Consider the following 24,241-nt stretch of genomic DNA (forward strand, 5'->3'; position numbering starts at 1 on the left):
TCCCTAGAAATTTCTCTAACAGATTTTTTATGTAAGCCTTCCCAAGTAATACCTTGCTTGTTTCTGCCCATGTCTTCAGAAATCCTTTAAATAGCTCATTGTTGTCATCTTGATTTTCAGGAATCATTTCTAAAGGCCCAGGAGGTAACAAAGTCTACCAAAAACAAAAATAAAATAAGTTTGTCTCCTTGTCCTAATATAACCTCAGGAAGGGCCGGAGTACTTGTCTCTATTTCCACTGCTTTCCTTTCAACATTAACTACTAGTAGCACATCACAGGCACTCAAAAATAACTGCTGAAGCCAAGCATAGTGGTCCACACCTATAATCCCAGCACTTGAGAGACTATACCAGGAGGATTTTGAGTTCCAGGACAGCCTCAGCTACATAATGGGATCTACCACACACACATACAGGAAAAAAGGTGGGGAGGGGCTAGGTACAATGGTGTACTGCTTTAGTCTCAGTTCTTAAGAGGCGTAGGTAGGAAGACTACCATGAATTCAAGGCTAATCTGAGGCTACAGAGTGAGTTCCAGGTAAAACTGGGCTAAACTGGGATCAAAATATCCACAAAAAGCTGGGGACATGGTGGTGCACACCTTTAATCCCAGCACTTGGCAGCTGGAGGTGGAAGGATCATGATGAGTTCAAAGCCAGCTTGAGACTACATAGCCAGCCTGAGACTACATAGTCAACCTGGGCTAGAGCCAAGACCCTACCTAAAAACAAAACAACAACAACAAAAAAAAAAATCACTCAAAAATGAATGCCAGGGCTGGAGGGATGGCCTAGTGGTTAAGGCACTGGCATGCAAAGCCTAAGGAACCATGTTCGACTCTCCAGGTCCCATATAAACCAGATATGTGAAGCAATGTGTGATGTGTGATGCAAGGTCACACATGAGCACAAAATGGTGCATGCCTCTGGAGTTTGACTGCGTGGCTAGAGGCCCTGATGCACCAATTCTCTCCCTCTCTCTCTCTCTGTCTCTCTCATTAAAAAAATTGAAAAAGCCAGTCTGTTGGGCTTGCTTAAAAAAAAAAAAAAAAAAAAAAGAATGCCAAAGGGCTAAAGATGTATGTCACTGATAGTGTGTTTCCCTAGCATAAATGGAACTCTAGCTTTAATCCCAGCACTGCATACATTGGCTGGAATTACACCTGTAATTCCAACATTAAGCAGTTGGAAGCAGAGGCCTCAGAAGTTTAAGGTCATCCTCATCTACATAAGAGCACTGGAAGCCAGCTTGGGTAAAAGGAAGGAAGAAAAAGCTGGGAACTGTGGCAAATGTCTATCATTACAGCACTTGAGAGGTTAAGGCAGGAGGATCATGAGTTAGACACCAGCCTGGACGATACAATTAGAAAGAGTCTCAAAACACAATGTAAAAATTTTTGGAAACTACTTTAACACCCTGACTGGAAAATAGCTCATAAAGTACCCGTGTAATTAATAGATAATTAGGTAATTAAATATAAACTATTGAGCCGGGTGTGGTGGCGCACGCCCTTAATCCCAGCACTTGGGAGGCAGAGGTAAGAGGATCGCCGAGAGTTCGAGGCCACCCTGAGACTACATAGTGAATTCCAGGTCAGCCTGAGCCAGAGTGAGACCCTACCTCGGAAAACCAAAAAAAAAAAAAACATATATATATATATATATATATAGTAGGTGCTAGCCGGGCGTGGTGGTGCATGCCTTTAATTCCAGCACTTGGGAGGGGAGGCAGAGGTAGGAGGATCGCCATTAGTTTAAGGCCATCCTGAGACTACACAGTGAATTCCAGGTCAGCCTGAGCCAGAGCAAGACCCTACCTTGAAAACAAACAAACAAAAAAAAAAACAGTAGAAAACAGTAGTTGCTTTTGAATTAAAAGCAGTTTTATAATCAGAGAATAAATTTGATATATAAAATTCTTTCCACTTATTGATAGTATAAAATTAAACTATCAGGTACGGTGGTACACACATTTAATCCCAGCACTTGGGAAGCTGAGGTAGGAGATTGCCAGCAAGACCCTACCTTGAACACCCCCCACAGCCCAAAAATTAAACTATAGGTCCATTGTAATCCCAGTAATTAATTAGGAGATTGAGGAAGAGAATCAGAAGTTCAACATTACCCTCAGCAAGTTAGCTAGCAAGTTCAAGACCAACCTGGGTTATATGAGACCGACAACACAATTTCTTACAGAAATACATAATATAAATCAGTCTTTCTATCTTTGAAATTTTATTCATTAAGCCCTATAGCAAACAAATATCATATTAATAAAATATAAATGTAAGTTAACCATTGGTCTGATGTCAAATACTTCAACATTTTCAGTATTTTATTAAGCTAAAATATTGTATTTGCACAATTCCTTACATTTTCATCTTCTACTAAAGTCAGCTGTGTTGAAGCTTCTGGTAATGAAATTCTCAAAGGATCAACTTTTAGTAATCGCATGGACCTTCTACATCCAATCTCATTTTCTTTCTTCTTGGGCTTCTTCCTATAGGAGTGGGGGGAAAAATCATGTCATTCTCAAAAAAGTAAAATGGGGGCTGGGGAAATGGCTTAGCAGTTAAGGTCTTTGCCTGTGAAGCCTAAGGTCCATGGTTCAATTCCCCAGGACCCATGTAAGCCAGATGCACAAGGGGTTACATGCGTCTGGAGTTTGTTGGCTAGAGACCCTGGCATGCCCATTTTTCTCTCTCTCTCTCAAATAAATAAATAAAAATACATTTTAAAAGTCTTGGCAATTAGGGCTGGAGAGATGGCTTAGCTTGCCTGTGAAGCCTAAGGTCCATGGTTCAATTCCCCAGGACCCACATAAGCCAGATGCACAAGGTGGCACATGCATCTAGAGTTCGTTTGCAGTAGCTGGAGACCCTGGTGCTCTCATTCATTCATTCTCTCTCTCTCTCTTTCTCTGTCTGTCTGTCACTCCCAAATAAATAAATAAAAATAAACAAAAAAAATTTAAAGTCTTGGCAATTAATGAGTAGTTAATTAATATGAAATATCAAAGCCAGGCATAGTGGCACATGTCTTTAATCCCAGCACTTAGGAGGTAGAGGTAGGAGGATCACCATGAGTTCAAGGCCACCTTGAAACTATATAGTGAATTCCAGGTCAGCCTGGGCTAGGGTGAGACCCTACCAAAAAAAAAGAAAGAAAGGGCTGGAGAGATGGCTTAGCGGTTAAGCGCTTGCCTCTGAAGCCTAAGGACCCCGGTTCAAGGCTCGGTTCCCCAGGTCCCACGTTAGCCAGATGCACAAGGGGGCGCACGCATCTGGAGTTCATTTGCAGAGGCTGGAAGCCCTGGCGCGCCCATTCTCTCTCTCCCTCTACCTGTCTTTCTCTCTGTGTCTGTCGCTCTCAAATAAAAAAAAAAGAAAGAAAGAAAGAAAGAAAGAGTAGAACTGGAGAGATGGCTCAGTGGTTAAAGGCACGGCTTATAAAGCCTGATGGCCTGGGTTCAATTACCCAGTACCCATGTAAATCCAGATGCATAAAGTGGTGCATACATTTGGAGTTTGTTAGCAGTGGCAGAAGGAAAGAAAGAAGGAAGGATGGAAAGAAGGAAAGAAGGGGGAAGGGAGGGTGAAAGGGAAGGGAAGGGGGAAGGAAGAAAGGAAAGAAGGGGAAGGGAAAGGAAAGGGAAAGGGAAGGAAGAAGGGAGAGGGGAGGGAAGGGGAAGGGAAGGAAGAAGGGAGGAAGGAAAGAAGGGAGAGGGGAAGAGACAGGAGGGGAGGGGAGGGAGAGAGGGAGGGAGAGAGGAAGGAAGGAAGGAAGAAGGAAGGAAGGAGGAAGGAAGGAAGGAGGGAGGGAAGGAGGGAGAGAAGGAGGAAGGAAGGAAGGAAGGAAGGAAGGAAGGAAGGAAGGAAGGAAGGAAGGAAGAAGGAAGGAAGGAAGGAAAGGAAGAAGGAAGGAAGGAAGGAAGGAAGGAAGGAAGGAAGGAAGGAAGGAAGGAAGGAAGGAAGGAAGGAAGGAAGGAAGGAAGGGAAGAAGGAAGGAAGGAAGGAAGGAAGGAAGGAGAGGGAGAACATCTAGCAGCTGGAGAGACAACTCAGTAGGTCAGTCTTGCCATGCAAGTATGAAGGCCTAAGAGGGCCTGATTCACTTGAGTTTAATTTCCCCCAACAGCCATGTCAACAGCTGGGCATGGTCACACATGACTGTAACCCAAGTCCTGTACAGAGCAGAAAACAGAATCACTAGGCCTTGCTGGTCAGCCAGCCTGACTGAAAATGGCAGCTCTGGGCTCAGTGAGAGACTGTCTTACGGGAAAATGTGACAGATGTTCTTTTCTGGCCTCCACACTCATGCACAGAGCATCTGCACACACACATTACACCACATATGCAAAAGTGAAATTAGGCCTAGGGACTGCTGGGAAACCTGGAACTCTACTTGGCAGGAAATATATACACACACAAATTTCTTTCCTGGCAATGCACTAGGCAATTTCCAATTAGAGAAAGTGAAGCCAATAGAGATACAGGAAGTATTTAGAACACCAAACACAAACCAGAAAAAAAAAAAATCTCTCTTCATCATAATATAGTTACAATACTAAATATACAGAACAGCCGGGCGTGGTGGCGCACGCCTTTAATCCCAGCACTTGGGAGGCAGAGGTAGGAGAATCACCATAAGTTCAAGGCCACCCTGAGACTCCACAGTGAATTCCACATCAGCCTGAGCTAGATAGAGCAAGACCCTACCTTGAACAAAAAAAAAAGAAAGAAATATACAGAACAAAGAAAGTACCTTTATTTTTAATTTGATTTGTGTGCATGTGTGTATACAGCAAGACAGGGTCTCTTGCCATACAAACTAATACTGGATGCTTGCACCACCAGTTGTGTCTGGTTTATGTGGGTGGCTTGGGATTTGAACATGGGCCAACAGGCTTTGCAAGCAAGCACCTTTAACCACTGAGCCATCCTCCCAGCCTGAAAGAAAGTATTTTTAAAACAGCAAGAGAAGCACCAAGTCACTCATGAAGGCCAGCCCACCCGAGAAAAAGCAGATTTCTCAATAGAAACATAAAAGGCCAGGATGGCTGGAAGTGATGTATTTCAAGTTTCTAAAGAAAACAACTGCCAACTCCAACTAATACAGCTCTTAAAGCTATCTGTCATAATAGAAGAAAAAAAAGAAACATCTTTCATGATAAAAAAAAAAAAATACATGACCACAAAGCCAGCTCTACAGAAAATACCTGAAGGAATCCTTTGGACTAAAGAGAAAGACAAATACATCCATGGTGCCATAGTAAAGAATAAACCAGGACTGGAGAGAGAGTTCAGCAGTTAAGACACTTCCCTGCAAAGTCTAAGGATCCAAGTTCGATTCTCCAGTACCCATGTAATGTCAGGTTACAAGGAGGTCTATGTGTCTGGAGTTCATTTGCAGTGGATGGAGGCCCTGGCATACTCATTCTCTCTATCTGCCTCTTTCTCTCTCTCAAATAAATAAATATAAAAGAAAAAAGGTTTTATTAAAAAAAAAAACCATGTCTGAATAATAAGAAAAATAACACTTATTAAAAAAATCAGCTGAGCCAGGCATGGTGATGCATACCTTTAATCCCAGTACTCAGAAGGCAGAGGTAGGAGCATCACCATGAGTTCAAGGCCACCCTGAGACTACAGACTGAATTCCAGGTCAACCTGAGCTACAGTAAGACCCCACCTTGAAAAAACAAAAAATAAATAAATCAGCCGAGCATAGTAGCACACACCTTTAATCCCAGCACTTGGAAGGCAGAGGTAGAATTGCTGTTCAAGGCTAGCCTGAGATTATATGGTGAATTCCAGATCAACCTGGGCTAGAGCGAGACCCTACCTCAAAATGCTTTAAAAAAAAAAAAAGAAAAAGAAAAATCAGCCAGATGTGGTGACACATGGATATGATGGTGTGAGACCTTACCTAGAAATTAAAAAAAAAAAAAAATACAGGAATTGGCCACTGCTTACAGATCTACACTAACCCGTCTCTGTTTTCCTGAGATGTAACTCAAAAAGCATAACTTTTCTTTTTTTAATATTTATTAAATATTTTTAAATATTTTGTTTTTATTTATTACTAGAGAGAAAGAATTGACACAACAGAGCCTCTAGCCACTTCAGACAAACTCCAGACACATGTGCCACCATGTGCATCTGGCTTACGTGGGTTCTGGGGAATCGAACCTGGGTCCTTAGGCTTTGCAAGCAAGTGCCTTAACCGCTAAACCACCTCTCCAGCCCCTTAATACTTTTTGTTGTGTTGAGGCAGGGTCTCATTCTAGCTCAGAATGACCTGAAACTCATTCTGTAGATCAGGCTGGACTTGAGCTCAAAGGTACTCCAACCTCAGTTTACCCAGTGCTGGAATTACAGGCATAAGTCACACTGCCCAATTCCTTAATACTATTTCATGTTTTTTGGACTTTGTGTTTTGTGTCTCTAGCAGAGGCTAACCTGGAACTCATTCTGTAGTAAGAGACTAGACTCAAACTCACAGCAATTCTCCTACCTCTGCTTCCTGAGGGCTGGGATTAACTGTGTGCAGCACCACACTCAACTGTTTGAAAATTTTATTTTATTATTTATTTATTTGAGAGAGAGAGGCAGATAGAAAATGGGCAAGTCAGGGCCTCCAGCCACTGCAAACGAACTCCAGACACATGTGCCACCTTGTGCTTCTGGCTAACACGGGTCTTGGGGAATCGAGCCTCAAACTGAGGTCCTTCAGCTTCACAGGCAAGTGCTTAACTGCTAAGCCATCTCTCCAGACCCTATTTTGAAACTTTAGACCTAACTGCCAATGCAGCATTTTAATAGAATGTTTGCATGTTCAAGATTCTAGGTTCAATTAGCAGTACCACACACACAAAAATGAATAAATAAATTTCTGTGAGTAAAGGTACATGCCTTTAATCCAAGCACTGAGAGGCAGAGGAAAGAGGATCACCATGAGGTCAAGGCCACCCTAAGACTACATTATGAATCCAGGTCAGTCTGGGCTAGAGCATGACCCTACCTTGAAAAACCAAAAATATAAAAATAAATAAATTTCTGGTTCCCATTTTACTAGTCTTAGAGATAAGGGAAGAAAATATATGTAAGCTACCCATGGAGGATACCACAGATAAAAAGTAGGGCTGGACTGCACATGGCTTCAGAGGTCACGTGGTGACCAAAACCTGGATGAGTCCTCCAGTAACCACCAGAGATGAGTGTCTGCATGTGGGGAACAAGTTGTAACTCAGTCAGAAGAGGAGGGGAAGATTTTAGACCAACACTTGTGACCCTCCCTTTGTTATCAGATTATCAAAACAATGGGCCTCAAAGGAATTCCCCAGGAATCCCATGCCAGGGGAAGGAAAAGGCTGAAGCTTGTTGACAGTAAGAGGAGGCACTTGTCTCTCAGGGAGAGACATCACATAGTTCCGACAGCTTTAAAGCACAGGCATATGTCCTGGCTTATCTCTTTCCTATAAAATCATAACACTGCTACAGAAAAAGTGGCAATAGGGCTAAAGAGATGGCTCTGCAGTTAAGACACCTGCCTGCAAAGCCTAATGAGCCAGGTTCAGTTCCCCAGTACCCACATAAAACCAGATGCACAAAGTGGCACATGCATCTGGAGTTCATTTGCAGAGGCTGGAGGCCCTGGCACGCCCATTCTTTTTGTCTGTTTTCTTTCTCTCTCTGCTTGCAAATACATAAAATATATTTTTTTTGTTTAAAAAAAAAGTAGGGCTGGAGAGATGGCTTAGCAGTTAAGGTGTGTGGTAGGTTGATTCAGGTGTCCCCCATAAACTTAGGTATGCTGAATGCTAGTCACCCCAGCTGATGTCAATTGGAAATTAAAGCCTCCTGGAGCCAGTGTATTGTTGGGGAGAGATTTACGGGTGTTATAGCCAGTTTCCCCATGCCAATGTTTGGCACATTCTCCTGTTCCTATTGTCCACCTTACATTGGCCAGGGGGTGATGGCCACCCTCTGCTTGTGCCATTGTTTTTCCCCTGGCCATCATAGAGCTTCCCTTCGAGTCTGTAAACCAAAATAAACCCCTTCTTCCCCAAAAGCTGCTCTCAGTTGAGTGATTTCTGCCACCAAGGCGAACCTGACTGCAACAAGGTACTTGCCTACAAAGCCTAAAGAACCTCTGTCCAATTCCCCAGGACCCATGTAAGCCAGATGTACAAGGTGCACATGCGTCAAATTCATTTGCAGTGGCTAGAGACCCTGGTGTGCTCATTCCTTGGCCCCCTCTCTCTCACAAATAAAAAAAAATTAAAATTAAAAATTTTTAAAAAGACTACATAAAAATTTTAATCCAAGATCTGGGAATATAGCTCAGTGGTAGAGCATTTGCCTAGCATGTTCCAAGCCAGAGTTTGAGCCTCAGTACTGTTTAAAAAAAAAAAAAAAAAAAAAACTTAAAATCAAATATGTTAAATTTCAAAACTTTCCTCTACATTTTTTTTTTTTTGGTTTTTTTGTTTGTTTGTTTGTTTGTTTGTTTGAGGTAGGGTTCCACACTAGCCAAGCTGACCTGGAACTCACTATGTAGTCCCAGGATGGCCTCAAACTCACAGCGTTCCTGCTACCTCTGCCTTCTAAGTGCTGGGATTAAAGGCGTGCGCCACCACACCTGGCCCTCCTCTACATTTTTTGACTGCCATGCTACCAACCTGGTAAACCACCTCTACAAGTGCTATCAGCTACAACAATGGGGTTTAAATGACTTCAAAACAAGAGACCCAGCTGGGGAGATGGCTCAGCAGATAAACATGCTTACTTGCAAAGCCTAACAACTCAGGTTAGATTCTCTAGTACCCAGAGAGTCAGATGCACAAATTTATCTGGAGTTCATTTGCAAAGGCATGAGGCCCTGGCATGCCCAAATGCCCATTCTATCTCTTTCCCTCTGCTTACAAATAAAAAATTTTTTTTTAAATATTTTAATTTATTTATTTGACAGAGAAAGAGGGAGAGTGAGAGAATGGGCGCTCCAGGGCCCCCAGGCACTGCAGACAAACTCCAGATGCGTGCACCCCCTTGAGCATCTGGCTAACGTGGGTCCTGAGGAATCGAACCTGGGTCCTTTGGCTTTGCAGGCAAACGCCTTAACCACTAAGCCATCCCTCCAGCCCACAAATAAAATTTTTTAAACTTCTTTTAAATTTCATTTATCTAAGAGAGAGAAGGAGGGAAAGAGAGGAAGGGAGAGAGAGATGAAGAAGCAGAGAGAGAGAATGGGCACACTAGGGCCTCCAGCTACTGCAAACGGACTCCAGATACATGTGCTATCTTGTACATCTGGCTTACATGGGACCTGGATATTCAAACATAAGCCATCTCTCCAGCCAAATTTTTTAATATGTAAAAAAAGAAATCAATATTTTTTAAAGATTTTATTTCTATTTATGTATTTATTAGACACAGAGAGAGGGAGAGAAAGAGAGAGTGAGAGAGAATGGGCACACCAGGGCCTCTAGCCACTGCAAACGAACTCCACATGCATGAGCCACCATGTGCATCTGGCTTACGTGGGACCTAGAGAATCGAACTTGGGTCCTTAGGCTTCCCAGGCAAGTGCCTTAACCACTAGGCCATCCCTCAGCCCAATAAATTTCTATTTAAGGAATTTCCCATGTGTTTCCTTCATTGTTCATCAAGGTCAACTTAGTTCTGCTGAAGCTTAACATAGTCCTTGCAAGAACTGATGCTTAATCTAGTTGTGCAAATGTACCTACACCACAATTTTCTGGGCATCTCTCTGGTTGAATGACAAAGTTTCTGTGGAGAAATTCATACTTCACTTTCTTATTTAGGTAAAAGGACTAAACAACCCAAATAAAAGTGGCTTATGTTTTATGTATCCTATAACCCACACTGGTTCTAGGTGCAAGCAGAGAGAATGGGCACATCAGGGCCCTCTTGCCACTTCTAGATGCATGTACTACACTTTGTGCTTCAGGTCCTGGGGAACTGAACCTAGGCCTAAATTAGGCTTTGCAAGCAAGTGATTTAACTAATGTTCAAGGCCAGTTAGGTGTGATGTCATATGGCTATGACCCCAAAGAGCCCTGCAATTTATTTTAAGAGGTGAGGGCCAGAGATATGGCTTAGCAGTTAAGGCATTTGCCTGCAAAGCCAAAGAACCTCAGTTCAATTCCCCAGGGCCCATGTTAGCCAGATGCACCAGGGGACGCATGCATCTGGAGTTCGTTTGCAGTGGCTGGAGGCCCTGGTGCGTCCATTCTCTCTCTCTGTCTGTCTCTCTGTCTCCCTCTTTCTCTGTCAAATAAATAAATAAAAAGAAAATATATTAAAAAAAAAAAAAAAAAAAGAGGTGTGCCGGGTGTGGTGGTGCACGCCTTTAATCCCAGCATTTGGGAGGCAGAGGTAGGAGGATCGCTGTGAGTTCGAGGCCACCCTGAGACTCCATAGTGAATTCCAGGTCAGCCTGGGCTAGAGTGAGACCTTACCTCAAAAAACAAAAAAAAAAAAAAAAAAAAAAGAGGTGAGCAAAAAACAGCGAAGGCCCACCATCTCTGAGCAAGCCGGTCATGTCTGCTTCTCATTCGTCCTACACTTTATAAACATTCTTTTTTCTAAAAAACTTTTCAAACCAAGAACACCAATCTTTGCTCATTTGTGTGTGTGTGCACACACGCGCAAACACTGAGCATAGTGGAACATGCCAGTATTCCCAGTGCTTTAGAAGTGGAAGCAGGAGTGTCAGAATTCAAATCTAGCCTGGGCTACATAGTGAGTTTGAAGCCAGCCTGGGCTACCTGAGATTCTATAAAAAAAGGGGGGAGCTGGGGAGATGACTAAGAAGGTAAGGATGCTTGCATGACTTAAGTTTGGTCCCTAGCACCCACGTTAAAAAAAAAAGGGGGAAGCTAGAGTGATGGCTTAGTGGTTAAGACACTTGCCTGGGAAGCCTAAGGACACAGGTTCGATTTCCCAGTACCCACACAAGCCATGGCGCACATGGTGGTGCATGTATCTGGAGTTCAACTGCTATGGCTAGAGGCCCTGGTGCACCCATTCTCTCTCATTCTCTCTCTCCCTCTTTCTCTTCCCCCTATAAATAAATAAAAATAAAATATTTTTTAATTTTTTTTTCTTTTTACTTAGAGAATGGGCACACCAGGGCCTCCAGCTACTGAAAACGAACTCCAGACACACACCACCTTGTACATCTGGCTTACTGGGGAACTGAACTGAGGTCCTTTGGCTTTTCAGGCAAATGCCTTAACCACTAAACCATCTCTACAGCCCTACAATACTTTTTTAATATTTTATTTACTTGAGAAAGAAAGAGACAGATAGAGAATGGGGGTGAAAGGGCTTCTAGCCACCTTGTGCACACACATCTGGAGTTCGATTACAGTGGCTGGAGGCCCTGGCACACCAGTTCTCTCTCTCATAAAAAACGGGGGGGCCAGTCTGTTGAGCTTGCCTTAAAAAAAAAAGAAGCTGGGCATGGTGGCGCACGCCTTTAATCTCAGCACTCAGAAGGCAGAGGTGGCAGGATCACCATGAGTTCAAGGCCACCCTGAAACTACACAGTGAATTCCAGGTCAGCCTGGGCTAGAGAAAAATCTACCTCAAAAAAAAAAAAAAAACAAGGGGCTAAAGAGATGACTTAGCAGTTAAGTCACATGCCTGTGAAGACTAAGGACCCCAGTTCAATTCTCCAGGTCCCACGTAAGCCAGATGCACATGGTGGCACATGCATCTGGAGTTCATATGTTTGCAGTGGCTAGAGGCCCTGGCGCGCCCATTCTCTCTTTCTCTCTCTCTCCTTCTCTTTGTCTCTAATAAATAAATAAAAATAAAATTAAAACAAAAAGACAAACAAAAAAAGATCCTATTCCTAAAGACACCACATGTTAGTGGCAGGACACTGAATAATCACCCTGAAATTGAGCTGAAAGTCTCTCCTCTGTTCACTGTTATAGTGCTGGAAAGCGCTATACAACCAGTTGAGGGGTGAAAAGTCATCAATGGGCTAAACCAGTGGTAGACCACACAAGCTACTAGCCAGCCAGGCAAAAAGTATTAACTGGTACAATGGTAGCATGTCTATTATCGAGAAAACAAACTGATACCTGACTGGACTTGAGGCCCGTTCCACTGGGAAAGAATTCATGCCTGGCACTGAAAACCTAGTCAAAAACCTCTGGCTAGGTGGAGAGATGGCTTGGTGGGTTAAGCACTTGCCTGTGAAGACTAAGGAAACCCAGTTCAAGGCTGGATTCCCCAGGACCCATATAAGCCAGATGCACAAGGGGATGCATGCATCTGGAGTTCATTTGCAGTGGCTGGGGCCCTGGTGCGCCCATTCTCTCCCTCTCTCTCTCTCTCTCCCTCTCCCTCTTTCTTTCTGTCACTCTCAAATAAATAAGTGAAAATTAACAAAAACCCCTGGCAAGGAAGTTCATAGGTTCTAGTGGGGGAAAGCTACTACTGTGGTTTGGCTAAATAGTTATGTTGTACCCATCATATTGCCCTCCAAATATGTTCATGCCCATCAATTAGTACTACTTTCACTTTTCAGTAAGAGATGCTTCTTTTTGCAGATGGTGGTGACTCCATGAGATTCAGACTCATCAAGGTGCTGAAAAGAAGTAGCAGCTGAGTACTCAGCACTAAATGAGTCTTCTCTGTCATACCCTCCGAAGCTCAGGGAATCACTGAAGAGGTGACAGAAAGAATGTAAAAGCCAAAGAATGGAGAGAAGTGCTATAGACTGCTATCTTCTGGACAAGAAGTGGCCAACATGTCATCATGAGGGGAAAAAAGAAATGAAAAAGGAAAGAGGACATAAAATTACAAGAGGAGAGCTGGAGAGATGGCTTAGTGGTTAAGCACTTGCCTGTGAAGCCTAAGAACCCCACTTCCAGGCCCAATTCCCCAGGACCCATGTTAGTGAGATGCACAAGGGGACACGTGTCTGGAGGCGCTGGTGCACCCATTCTTTCTTTCTCTTTCTCAAATAAATAAAAATAGTTTTTAAAAAAGGACAAAAAAGGGGCCAGGTGTGGCAGCACACAACTTTAATCCCAGCACTCAGGAGGCAGAGGTAGGCTCTCCACGAGTTCAAGGCCAGCCTGAGATTGCATAGTGAATTCCAGGTCAGCCTGGGCTAGAGTGAGACCCTACCTCAAAAAAACAAAATAAGGGCTGGAGAGATGGCTTAGCGGTTAAGCACTTGCCTGTGAAGCCTAAGGACCCCGGTTCGAGGCTCAGTTTCCCAGGTCCCATGTTAGCCAGATGCACAGGGGGGCACACACATCTGGAGTTCGTTTGCAGAGGCTGGAAGCCCTGGCGCGCCCATTCTCTCTCTCTCCCTCTATCTGTCTTTCTCTCTGTGTCTGTCGCTCTCAAATAAATAAATAAATAAAATTTTAAAAAATAAAAATAAAAGTTTTTTTTTTTAAAAAAAAAAAAAGGGCAATAAAAGGAGGTCATCCAACTTCTTTCTCCTGACCTCAAAACTTCTATGCACAGATGCATGTATACACTACACACACACACACACACACAAAGAAACTCAACAAAATACAATCTAGCCAATGTAAACCAAATCTTTTACCTCTTGGATTCTGTAGGCTGTTTCTTCTTTATCATTTCACGGAGCCTTGCAGCTGACTGAAAAGCACACAAGATAGCATACACATAAAAATACTACATATTAACCATGTTGCTTACCTGTTAAAATGTCAAGTGTCTGCTAATACACCCAGTTCTACAGATCCTTATGATAAGATACCTGATCTTGGTAGTATACATGAGATATACTGTATAACATACTGGTCCCTTGAACCAAGTTGCTAATAAGTTTACATTATTAAATAAAATATTTCATCAAATATATTATTATAGGGTCAGTGGTGTAGTTCAGTAGCTAAGTACCTGCTTAGCATGTACAGACCATGGGTTTAATCCAAAACAGTGCAAAAAAAATTTTTTTAAATAACCCAAACATAGTGGTTCACATCTATAATCCCAGTATTCAGGAGGCTAAAGCAGGAGAACTGCAGAGAGCTCAAGGCCAGCCTAAGCAACATGGCAAGACCTCATCTCAGAAAACAAAAACAGGGCTCAGAGATGGTTTAGTGGTTAAGGCGTTTGCCTGCAAAGCCAAAGGACTCAGGTTCAATTCCCCAGGACCCACATTCGCCAGACGCACAAGGGGGAGCATTTGTCTGGAGTTTGTTAGCAGGGGCTGAAGGCCCCAGTGCATCCATTCTCTCTCATTTGCTCTCGCTGTCACTCTCACTCTCCCTCTTTCTCTGTCAAATAAATAAATAAGTTAATTAAAATATTTGAAATAAAAAACAGAGCTAGAGAGATGGCTCTGCAGTTAAGGTACTTGCCTGGGTTTGATTCGCCAGTACCCATGTAAAGCCAGATGCACAAGGTAGCACCTGTGCCTGAAGATCATGTGCAATGGCTGGAGGCCCTGGTGTATCCATTCTCTCTCTCTTTCTCTCTCTCTCTCTCTCAAATAAATAAATAAATACTTTCAAATTAGTAAGAAAATATAAAAGCACATATACATACATGCAATGTATACATATATTGCTACAGATTTCAGCATTCCATCTCTATTACTGTAAAATCTATTTTGCCCCTTCCCAGAAAAGTTATAGGTTAAGCAGAGCATGGTAGTACACGCCTTTAGGTACAAGGTAGGAGGATCACTTTGAGTTCGAGTCCACCCTGAGACTTCATAGTAAATTCCAGGTCAGCCTGGGCTAGAGACCCTACCTCGAAAAAAAGATATATATACCTTTAGGGGCTGGAGAGATGGTTTAGCAGTTAAGGCACTTGCCTGTGAAGGCTGAGAACTTTAGGTTCTACTCCCCAGTACCCATATAAGCCACATGCACATGGTGGCACATGCATCTGGAGCTCGTTTGCAGTGGCTAGAGGCCCTGTTGTGCCCATTCTCTCTCTCCCTCCCTCTCTCCAGTAACTAAACAAAAATAAAAAATATTTTAAAACCTATCTTTAATCCCAGTACTCAGGAGGCAGAGGTAGAAGGATAGTTGTGAATCTGAGGCCAGCCTAAGACTACAAGTAAATTCCAGGTCAGCCTGGGCTAAAGCAAAACCGTACCTGGAAAATAAAAAAGCAAGCAAGCAAGCTTATGCCTAGAAGCCAAATGTGGTAGTTCATGCCTAAAATCCCAGCACTCAAGAGGATGAAGTATAAGAATCCATTTAAAGCCCAGAGTGGTGGCGCACGCCTTGAATCCCAGCACTAGGGAGGCAGAGGTAGGAGGATCGCCGTGAGTTCGAGGCCACCCTGAGAATACATAGTGAATTCCAGGTCAACCTGAGCCAGAGGTGAGACCCTACCTTGAAAAAAAAAAAAAAAGAAGAAGAAAAACAAAAAGAATCCATTTAAGTTCAAGGTTAGCCTGGGCTACAATGAGCACCTGCCCTACCTGAGAGACACAAAAAAAAAACCTCTTCCACTAAACCTGCTCTGAATTTTGCCTTCCCTAATTTGAAAATATGAAAACTGATACTCTCAGTATCTTATGACCTAATGTCAAGAGGAACAGCATTTTGATTTTAATCACAAACTCCATACAAACCTCAGACAACTGAAGAGAAGCAAAAAAGTTTGCATTTTCTTTTATGTTCTTCAATCTCTTCCTCTCGTAAGGTGACAATCCTGCAAATTCATCCTATAAAATTACAGCAAAAAGTTACTTTACATATCAAAACACCTCACAAAACTAGATGTTTCATTCTCAACATATATACTTTCCTTCAAATTGTACCCCCTCTATTTCATATGTGCTCTCTCTCTGCGCACAAATAAGTAAAATGAACCATTAATATAACACTAATTCCCCACACACACACAGGTAGGGTCTCACTGTAGCCCAGGCTGACCTGGAATTCATTCTGTAGTCTCAGGGTGGCTCCAAAATAATCCTCCTACCTCTGCCTTCCAAATGCTGGGATTAAAGGCATATACCATCACACCCAGCTTAACTTTTAAAACATCCTCCTCAGATACAGGTGAAGGCATGTTAATAGTATTTGCACATGAGACCTTTACTTGTTTATTTCTTTGTGTGTATGTGTGTGTGTAAGCATCCTGTCCAGCTTTACATGGGTGGCTGGCAAATTGAACTCAGACAGCAGGCTTTGCAAGAAAGTACTTTAGGCCTGAAGAGATGGCTTAGCTGTTAAGGTGTTTGCTTGCGAAGCCTAAGGACCCAGGTTTGATCCCCCAGTACCCACATAAGCTAGATGCACAAGGAGGCACATGCATCTAGAGTTTGCTTGCAGTGGATAGGGGTCCTGGTGTACCCGTTCTCATTCTCGTTCTCTCTCTCTCTCTCTCTCTCCTTCCCTCTACCTCTCTCTCTCTCTCTCTCTCTCTCTCTCCTTCCCTCTACCTCTCTCTCATACTAACTCTCTCAAATAAATAAATACTTTTTTGTTGTTTTATTTTTTGTTTTTCAAGATAGGGTCTCATCCTAGCCCAGGCTGACCTGGAATTCACTATATCATCTCAGGGTGGCTGTGAATTCACAGCAATCCTACCACTGCCTCCCGAGTGCTAGGATTACAGGCATGTGCCACCACACCCAATTTTTTTAAGAACTTTAACTGCTGAGTTATTTTCCCAGCTTTAGGCATGAGATCATTAATAGGTGACTGGATGATGAACGCTCAGCTTTTATGAATGGAGTAATCCATTTATAAATTACTAAAAAAATGAATTATAAAGGAAGTGACTTTAGGCTGGAGAGATGGCTTAGCAGTTAAGGCATTTGCCTACAAAGCCAAAAAGGACCCACATTCGATTCCCCAGGACCCATGTAAGCCAGATGCACAAGGTGGCGCATGTGACTGGAGTTTGTTTGCAGCAACTAGAGGTCCTGGCACACCCATTCTCTCCCTCCCTTTCTCCCTCTCCATATCGCAGCCTCTTTCTCTCTCTCAAATAAAAAAGGGTGGGTGTGGTGGCGCAGGCCTTTAATCCCAGCACTCAGGAGGCAGAGGTAGGAGGATCGCCATGAGTTCGAGGCCACCCTGAGACTACAGAGTGAATTCCAGGTTAGCCTGAAACCATACCTCAAGAAACCAAAAAGAAGAAAAAGGAAGTGACTTTATTATAAACTTGAGCACTCTCTGGTACCCTTACTTTCTCACTCCATGTTATACCCTGACATGATATGATGTGCCACAGTCTCACTAGACACTGAGCAAATGCCAATGTCATAATCTTAAACATCTTAGCATCCAAGCCCATGAGTATGTGGGTATATGTGTGTGGCATATATCTGCATGTGAGCAGACGCAGACACCTAATGCACACACATGCAGAGGTCAGAGGAGGACCTTGGGTGTCCTCAATCACACATCCATCTTGTTTCTTTGAGACAGAGTCTCCCACTGTACCTGAAGCTCCCTGTTTTCTGGCTAGACCAGCTGACTAGTGAGCCCGAGCAATCCTCCTGTCTCTGCTCCCCTCAGCACTGGACTTTTAAGCATCTGCAACCATGCCCAGCTGTTTTCATGGGTGCTGAAGATCAAACACAGATCCTCATACTCGTACAGCCTGACTCACTAGCCATCTCTTTAGTCCCAAATCTCTACTCTTTTTTTTTTTTTTGTGTGTGTGTGTGTGTGTGTGTGTGTCTGTGTATGTGTGATGAGATAGAGAAAGAATGGGTACACCAAGGCTCTTGCCACTGCAAACAAACTCCAGATGCACCCTCCACTTTGTACATCTGGCTTTATGTGGGTGCTATGGTGCTGAACTAGGCATGGTGGCACACACCTTTAATGCCACCCCTGGTGGGGTGGAGGGGGCAGAGGTATGAGGATCACTGTGAGTTTGAGGCTAGCCTGGACTACTGAGTGAGTTCCAGGTCAGCCTGGGCTAGGGTAAGACCCTGCCTCAAAAAAAAAAGGGGGGGGGGCTGGAGAGATGACTTGGTGATTAAGGCACTTGCTTGCAAAGCCAAACGACCCAAGTTCAATTCCCCAGGACCCACATAAACCAGATCAATGTGGAACATGGGTCTGGAGTTCGTTTGCAGCAGCTAGAGGCCCTGGCACACCCATTCTCTCCCACACTCTGCCTCTTTCTCACTGTCATTCAAATAAATAAATAATAATAAATTTAAAAAGAAAAAACTGAGCCGGGTATGGGGGTGCCTGCCTTTAATCCCAGCACTTGAGAGGAAGAGGAAGGAGGATCACCATGAGTTCAAGGACACCCTGAGACTACAGAGTGAATTCCAGGTAAACCTGAGCTAGAGTGAGACCCTACCTCAAAAAAAAAAAAAACTGGGGCTGGAGAGATGGCTTAGCGGTTAAGCGCTTGCCTGTGAAGCCTAAGGACCCCGGTTCGAGGCTCGGTTCCCCAGGTCCCACGTTAGCCAGATGCACAAGGGGGCGCACGCGTCTGGAGTTCGTTTGCAGAGGCTGGAAGCCCTGGCGCGCCCATTCTCTCTCTCCCTCTATCTGTCTTTCTCTCTGTGTCTGTCGCTCTCAAATAAATAAATAAAAAATTAAAAAAAAAAAAAAAACTGGAAATGAGGTGAGTTGGAAAGAAGGGAGTCAGACAAGGGGATATGAGGAGCAAAAAAAAAGAGAGATGGTAGGGAGGGGATTAAGACTACGGTATATTGTCTATATGTATGAAAGCTGTCAATAAAGTTTTAAAAAATTAGAGGCTAAAGAGATGGCTTAGCAGTGAAAGCTCTTACCACCAAAGCCCAAGGACACAGGTTTGATTCCCCAGTACCCACATAAGCCACATACACATGGTAGCAGATGCATCTGGAGTTCCTTGGCAGTGACTAGAGGCCCTGGCACACCCATTCTGTCTACCTGCCCCCCCCCATCTCAAATCAAAAGAAGTAAAATCAATATTGGGTATGGTGGCACACACCTTGGATCCTAGCACTTGGGAAGCAAAGGTAAGAGGATCACTGTGAGTTCAAGGCCAACCTGTGATTACATAGTGGATTCCAGGTCAGCCTGGACTAGAACAAGTCCCTGCCTCGAAAAAGAAAAGAAAAAAAATTAGAAAAAAAAAAAATACTGGAATGTTTCAAATCTGAAGACATTGGTTTCAACATTAAAAGGATCCTATAAGTACAGAAAACAACAAATGGTAATCTTTCATTTATATTAAGAGAAATTTTCAACTTTAATAAAGCTTGGGCTGAACTTCACATGCATATGTGAAGAGAAAGACTGCGTTTTTGTACTGGGAGGTGAACTGAATCAGTTTTTTTGAGTTTTGTTTTGGTTTGGTTTTTTGAGGTACTGGGATTCACTCTAGCCCAGGATGACCTGTTGCTCTTAGTGATCCGCTTACCTCTGCCTTCCAAGTACTGGGATTAAAGGTGTATGCCACTATAACCAGCTTGATTTATTATTTTTTTTGAAGCAGTGTCTCACTCTAGCCCAGACTAACCTGAAATTTACTCTGTAGCCCAGGATGGCCTTGAATTCACCTCAGCCTCCCTCATGGATTGAAAGCAGACCTCATCATGCCCAGCTGAATCAAATCTTAATCTTTTTTAAGAAAAGTCAAAGCCGGGCATGGTGGTGCACACCTTTAATCCCAGCACTTGGGAGGCAGAGGTAGGAGGATTGTCATGAGTTCGAGGCCACCCTTAGTCTCCAAAGTGAATTCCAGGTCAGCCTGAGCTAGGGTGAGACCCTTCCTCAAAAAAACCAAAAAAAAAAAAAAAAAAAAAAAAAGAAAGAAGCTGGGCGTGGTGGCGCACGCCTTTAATCCCAGCACTTGGGAGGCAGAGGTAGGAGGATCGCCGAGAGTTCGAGGCCATCCTGAGACTACATAGTGAATTCCAGGTCAGCCTGAGCCAGAGTGAGACCCTACCTCGAAAAACCAAAAAAAAAAAAAAAAAAAAAAGAATGAAAGAAAGAAAAGAAACGTCAATAGATAAGGAGGAACCCTCAAAAGGTTAAGTCAACTTGGGAGGCTGAGGTAGGAGGATTGCTCAAAGTTCAAGACCAGTCTGAGAGTACACAATGAATTCCAGGTCAGCCTGGGCTATAGCAAGACCCTGCCTCAAAAAAAAAAAAAACCCCAATAACCCAAGCTGGGTGTGGTGTTACACGCCTTTAATCCTAACAATACCTACACAAGATCCTCATAACAGGAGAAAAAGATGATACATCAAATTATAAGGGGGACTAATGGAGACATGGAGGGGATATGATGGAGAACAGAGTTATAAAGGGGAAAGTGGGGGAGGGGAGGAAAATATCATGGTTTATTGTCTATAAGTATAGAAGTTGTCGGTAAAAAACACATATATATTTGGGCTGGAGAGATGGCTTAGCAGTTAAGGCACTTGCCTGCAAAGCCAAAGGACCTAGGTTCGACTCCTCAGGAACCATGTACACCAGATGCAGAAGGGGGGGCATATACATCTGGAGTTCATTTGCAGTGGCTGAAGGCCCTGGTGCACTCATTCCCTCTCTCTCTCTCCCTGACTATTTCTGTATCTCTCTCTCTTCTCTCTCTCTCAAATAAATAAATAAAGATAAAAATATTCTTTAAAAATGCACATATATTAAAAAATAAATAAGCCGGGCGTGGTGGCGCATGCCTTTAATCCCAGCACTCGGGAGGCAGAGGTAGGAGGATTGCCATGAGTTCAAGGCCACCCTGAGATGACAGAGTTAATTCCAGGTCAGCCTGGACCAGAGTGAGACTCTACCTCGAAAAAAGAAAATAAATAAATAAATAAGAAATTGAAAACCCCAATGTGATTGGGGTTCAACCCATGGATAAGAGTACTACTGACCTGTGTCAGCAGGTAGAAATAAAACACTGTTCCTTGTAGTTAAAAAAGAAAGAAAGGAAAAGACAGAGAGGAAGACATGGCCCAGTGGTTAAAGCCTACTGGAGCAGGTTCAATTCTCCAGTACTCATGCAAAGCTAGATGCACAAAGTAGCATATGCATCTGGAGTTCCTTTGCAGTGGCAAAAGGCCTTAAAGCTTCTCTCTTTCTCAAATAAATAAAAATAAAATAATTTTTTAAAAATATAAGGTTGGGCTGGACATGATGGCACACACTGTTAGTCCCAGCACTTGGGAGGCAGAGGCAGGAGGATCGCCTTGAGTGCAAGGCCACCCTGAAACTATACAGTGAATTCCAGGTCAGCCTGAGCTAGTGAGACCCTACGTAAAAAAAAAAAAATACACACACACACACACACGACTTAGAGATTAAGGGACTTGCCTACTAAACCTAAGGACCCAGGTCAATTCTCCAGGTCCCACATATGGCAGATGCACATGGTGGCACATGCATATAGAGTTTGTTTGCAATAGCTAGAGATCCTGGCACACCCATTCTCTCTCTTTCCCTCCCTCTCTGTCTCTCTCAAATAAATTTTAAAAAATATTTAACTAAAAAATATTTTTAAAAAATATGAGCCAAGTGTGGTGGCACATGCCTTTAATCCCAGCAATCGGGAGGCAGAGGTAGGAGGATCACCAAGAGTTCAAAGCCACCTTGAGACTACATAGTGAGTTACAGGTCAGTCTGGGTTAGAGTGAGACCCTAGCTTGAAAAATCAAAATAAATAAGAAGAGATGTGTGTGTGTGTGTGTGTGTGTGTGTGTGTGTGTGTGTGTGTATGGTTAAACAAGACACCAGAGTATGAATAAATCCAAAAATATTTTTAATAAACAGGAAGAATAAAGGGAAGCAGTAGAGGTTAAGCCAACCCTTTCGCTTACACAGTAGGCAGAGGCAGGGAGACTTCAAGTTGGAGGTCAACCTGGGATACTTAGCAAGACTCTATCTAAAAAAAGTAAAATTGGGGCTGGAGAGATGGTTAGCGGTTGAAGCGTTTGCGTGCAAAGCCAAAGGACCTAGGTTCAATTCCCCAGGACCCACATAAGCCAGATACAGAAGGGGCATATGTGTCTAGAGTTTTTTTTTGCAGGGGCTACAGGCCCTGGCATTACCATTCTCGATCTGTCTCTCTTCTATCTCTCTCTGCTTGCAAATAAAATTCAATAAATAAATATGTGAAATTTCAGGGCTAGAGAGATGGCTTAGCAGTTAAGTAGCTTGCCGGCTAACGCTTAAGGAACCAGGTTCAATTTCCTAGGACCCACGAAGAGCCAGATGCACAAAGTAGCACATGCATCTGGAGTTCATTTGCTTCAGTTAGAGGCCCTGGCATGTGCACTCTCTCTCTCACTCTCACTCGTGCTCTCTCTCTCTCTCTCTCTGCTTGCAAATAAATTTTTTAAACTTTAAAAATTAAAATATAATTTCAATTAAACTTACATTACATGTTAAAATATGGGCTGGAGAGATGGCTTAGTCATTAAGCGCTTGCCTATGAAGCCTAAGGACCCTTGTTCGAGGCTTGATTCTCCAGGACCCACGTTAGCCAGATGCACAAGGGGGCGCACGCGTCTGGCGTTCGTTTGCAGTGGCTGGAGGCCCTGGAGCGCCCATTTTCTCTCTCTCCCTCCCTCCTTCTCTCCCTCTCTCTCTCTTTCTCTCTCTCTCTCTCTCTCTATCTATCAGCCTCTTTCTCTCTCTGTCACTCTCAAATAAATAAATAACGATGAACAAAAAAAAATTTTAATATATTGATTGCACTAAAGTAAACTAGACAACCTTGAATGGCAAAACTTCAAATTTCAAAATTAGAAGACAATTAGAACCAAGCACTAATTAAACTCTTACCAGGCCTGGCGTGGTGTCTTCATCACTGCTTCCCGTATCAACGCTGTGCAGCCCTGACTCGGAATTGCTCTTGTGTTCCACCTTGTTATTCACAGCATGAACATCCAGGGATGATTTTTGCAGAGTAGATTCTGACTTGAAGGATATGGCTTTCATCTTTGGAGTTAAAATCTTTCTGTAAGTTTTTACTTCAGTCTTCTTAGATACCACTGCATGGTTAGAATTCTTTTCTAATACAGATGTGGACCACTTAACTGGGTCTAGCTTGTAGTTACTGAGTGAAATTGGAGAAAGATAAACCTTAAGTGTTTTTCCTAAAGTTGTAGTACTGTTTTCATTTTCTTTACATTCATTCACCTATTCAGGATAATAAAGAAAGAGTGTTAGAATCCCAGCCTGGAGCCTTTCCTTTCAAAGTGCTCAGCAAATCTGCAAAAATAAATCTGATTATTTCATAATGTCAATATAATTCAAAGTGATAGCCTTTAAGGAAGCTTTCCATGCTTTCCAAAACCTCGAGTTGTGATTTTCTAACCTGAACCTAATTACTGACTCTACCAGGCACATTTCTTGCCCATATGAGTTTGCCAGGCCCATCATAATGACCAACTTTTATAATTGAGGAATCTACTCCAACAGTCAGTTTTGGATTAGCTATAATTGTTTAAAGCTGACAATAAACATTGCAAAAGCAGCCAGGTGTGGTGGCGCGCACCTTCAAACCCAGAAGCTAAGGTAGAAGATCACTGTGTGTTTGAGGCCACCCTGAGCCTACAAAGTGAATTCCAGGTCAGTCTCGGCTAGAGCAAGACTCTACCTTGAAAAACAAAATAAATAAATAGAAAGAAAGAAATAAAATGCAAGAAGCAAAGGAAAGAGGATCCCAGTTTTGATGCTACTATAAATTCTAAAGGTGTCAATATAAACTTTCCTCGATGCTTAAGGGCTTTATAGCAAATAAAAAACAAAAAGGCAAGAACCCCAGCTTATTCTTAGCATCCGTTCCAAAGCACACAGAAAAGCACCAGCCCGCTTCTCACTTTCACCTGAGGGCGCAGTTCGCAATCCACCTCTTCCCAGGACTTTAGGCAGGAGGCCGACATCTTTAAGCCGCTTAGCTGGGGGAAGTCTTCCCGCCAACATTGAGAAGAGGCGGGCTGGCCCAGGGGAGGAGCTATCGTGACTACCAGCCCCAAGGCGGAGACAGGAGAAACTTTGTTTTTTTAACTGCTTCTAGCCCAGGTTCTAATGCTTGATCCTCTGGCTTCAGCCTCCCAGTTGCTGGGATGTGAATCGACACTTTTGCATTAAATGTTAATTATGATGCTGATGGTTGAGGAATCTTGCTAAGGAAAGCACTGCGGAAATGGCTCAGTGGGCAAAGGCGTTGCTGCATAAGCATGAGCAGCTGAGTTCGGATCCTCAGTCCCCACACAACCTGCTGTGTATAGTTATGCTCACCTACAATCCCAGCCCTGAGGAGGAGACAGAGAAC

The 24,241-nt window shown here is 43.2% G+C and overlaps 1 protein-coding gene across 3 annotated transcripts in view; it reads right to left on the reverse strand.

Annotated features, from left to right (window-relative positions):
* Window positions 1-24,241, reverse strand: part of Wdr76 (WD repeat domain 76) — a 73,162-nt gene that overhangs the window by 43,689 nt on the left and 5,232 nt on the right. Inside the window, exons 1-6 of one of the 3 annotated variants that reach the window (XM_045156735.1) lie at window positions 23,793-23,898; window positions 22,747-23,103; window positions 15,618-15,710; window positions 13,605-13,660; window positions 2,373-2,499; window positions 53-154 (exon numbers count right to left, since the gene is read on the reverse strand). In XM_045156735.1, coding sequence (XP_045012670.1) covers window positions 53-154; window positions 2,373-2,499; window positions 13,605-13,660; window positions 15,618-15,710; window positions 22,747-23,103; window positions 23,793-23,849 — 792 coding nt within the window. In that variant the 5' untranslated portion in view covers window positions 23,850-23,898. Of the gene's footprint in view, window positions 1-52; window positions 155-2,372; window positions 2,500-13,604; window positions 13,661-15,617; window positions 15,711-22,746; window positions 23,104-23,786; window positions 23,899-24,241 lie in introns of those variants that run through there. The other 2 variants (XM_045156736.1, XM_045156737.1) reach the window with 2 other exon arrangements.

Source organism: Jaculus jaculus, chromosome 8 (genome assembly GCF_020740685.1).
Source record: "Jaculus jaculus isolate mJacJac1 chromosome 8, mJacJac1.mat.Y.cur, whole genome shotgun sequence".
NCBI lineage: Eukaryota > Metazoa > Chordata > Mammalia > Rodentia > Dipodidae > Jaculus > Jaculus jaculus.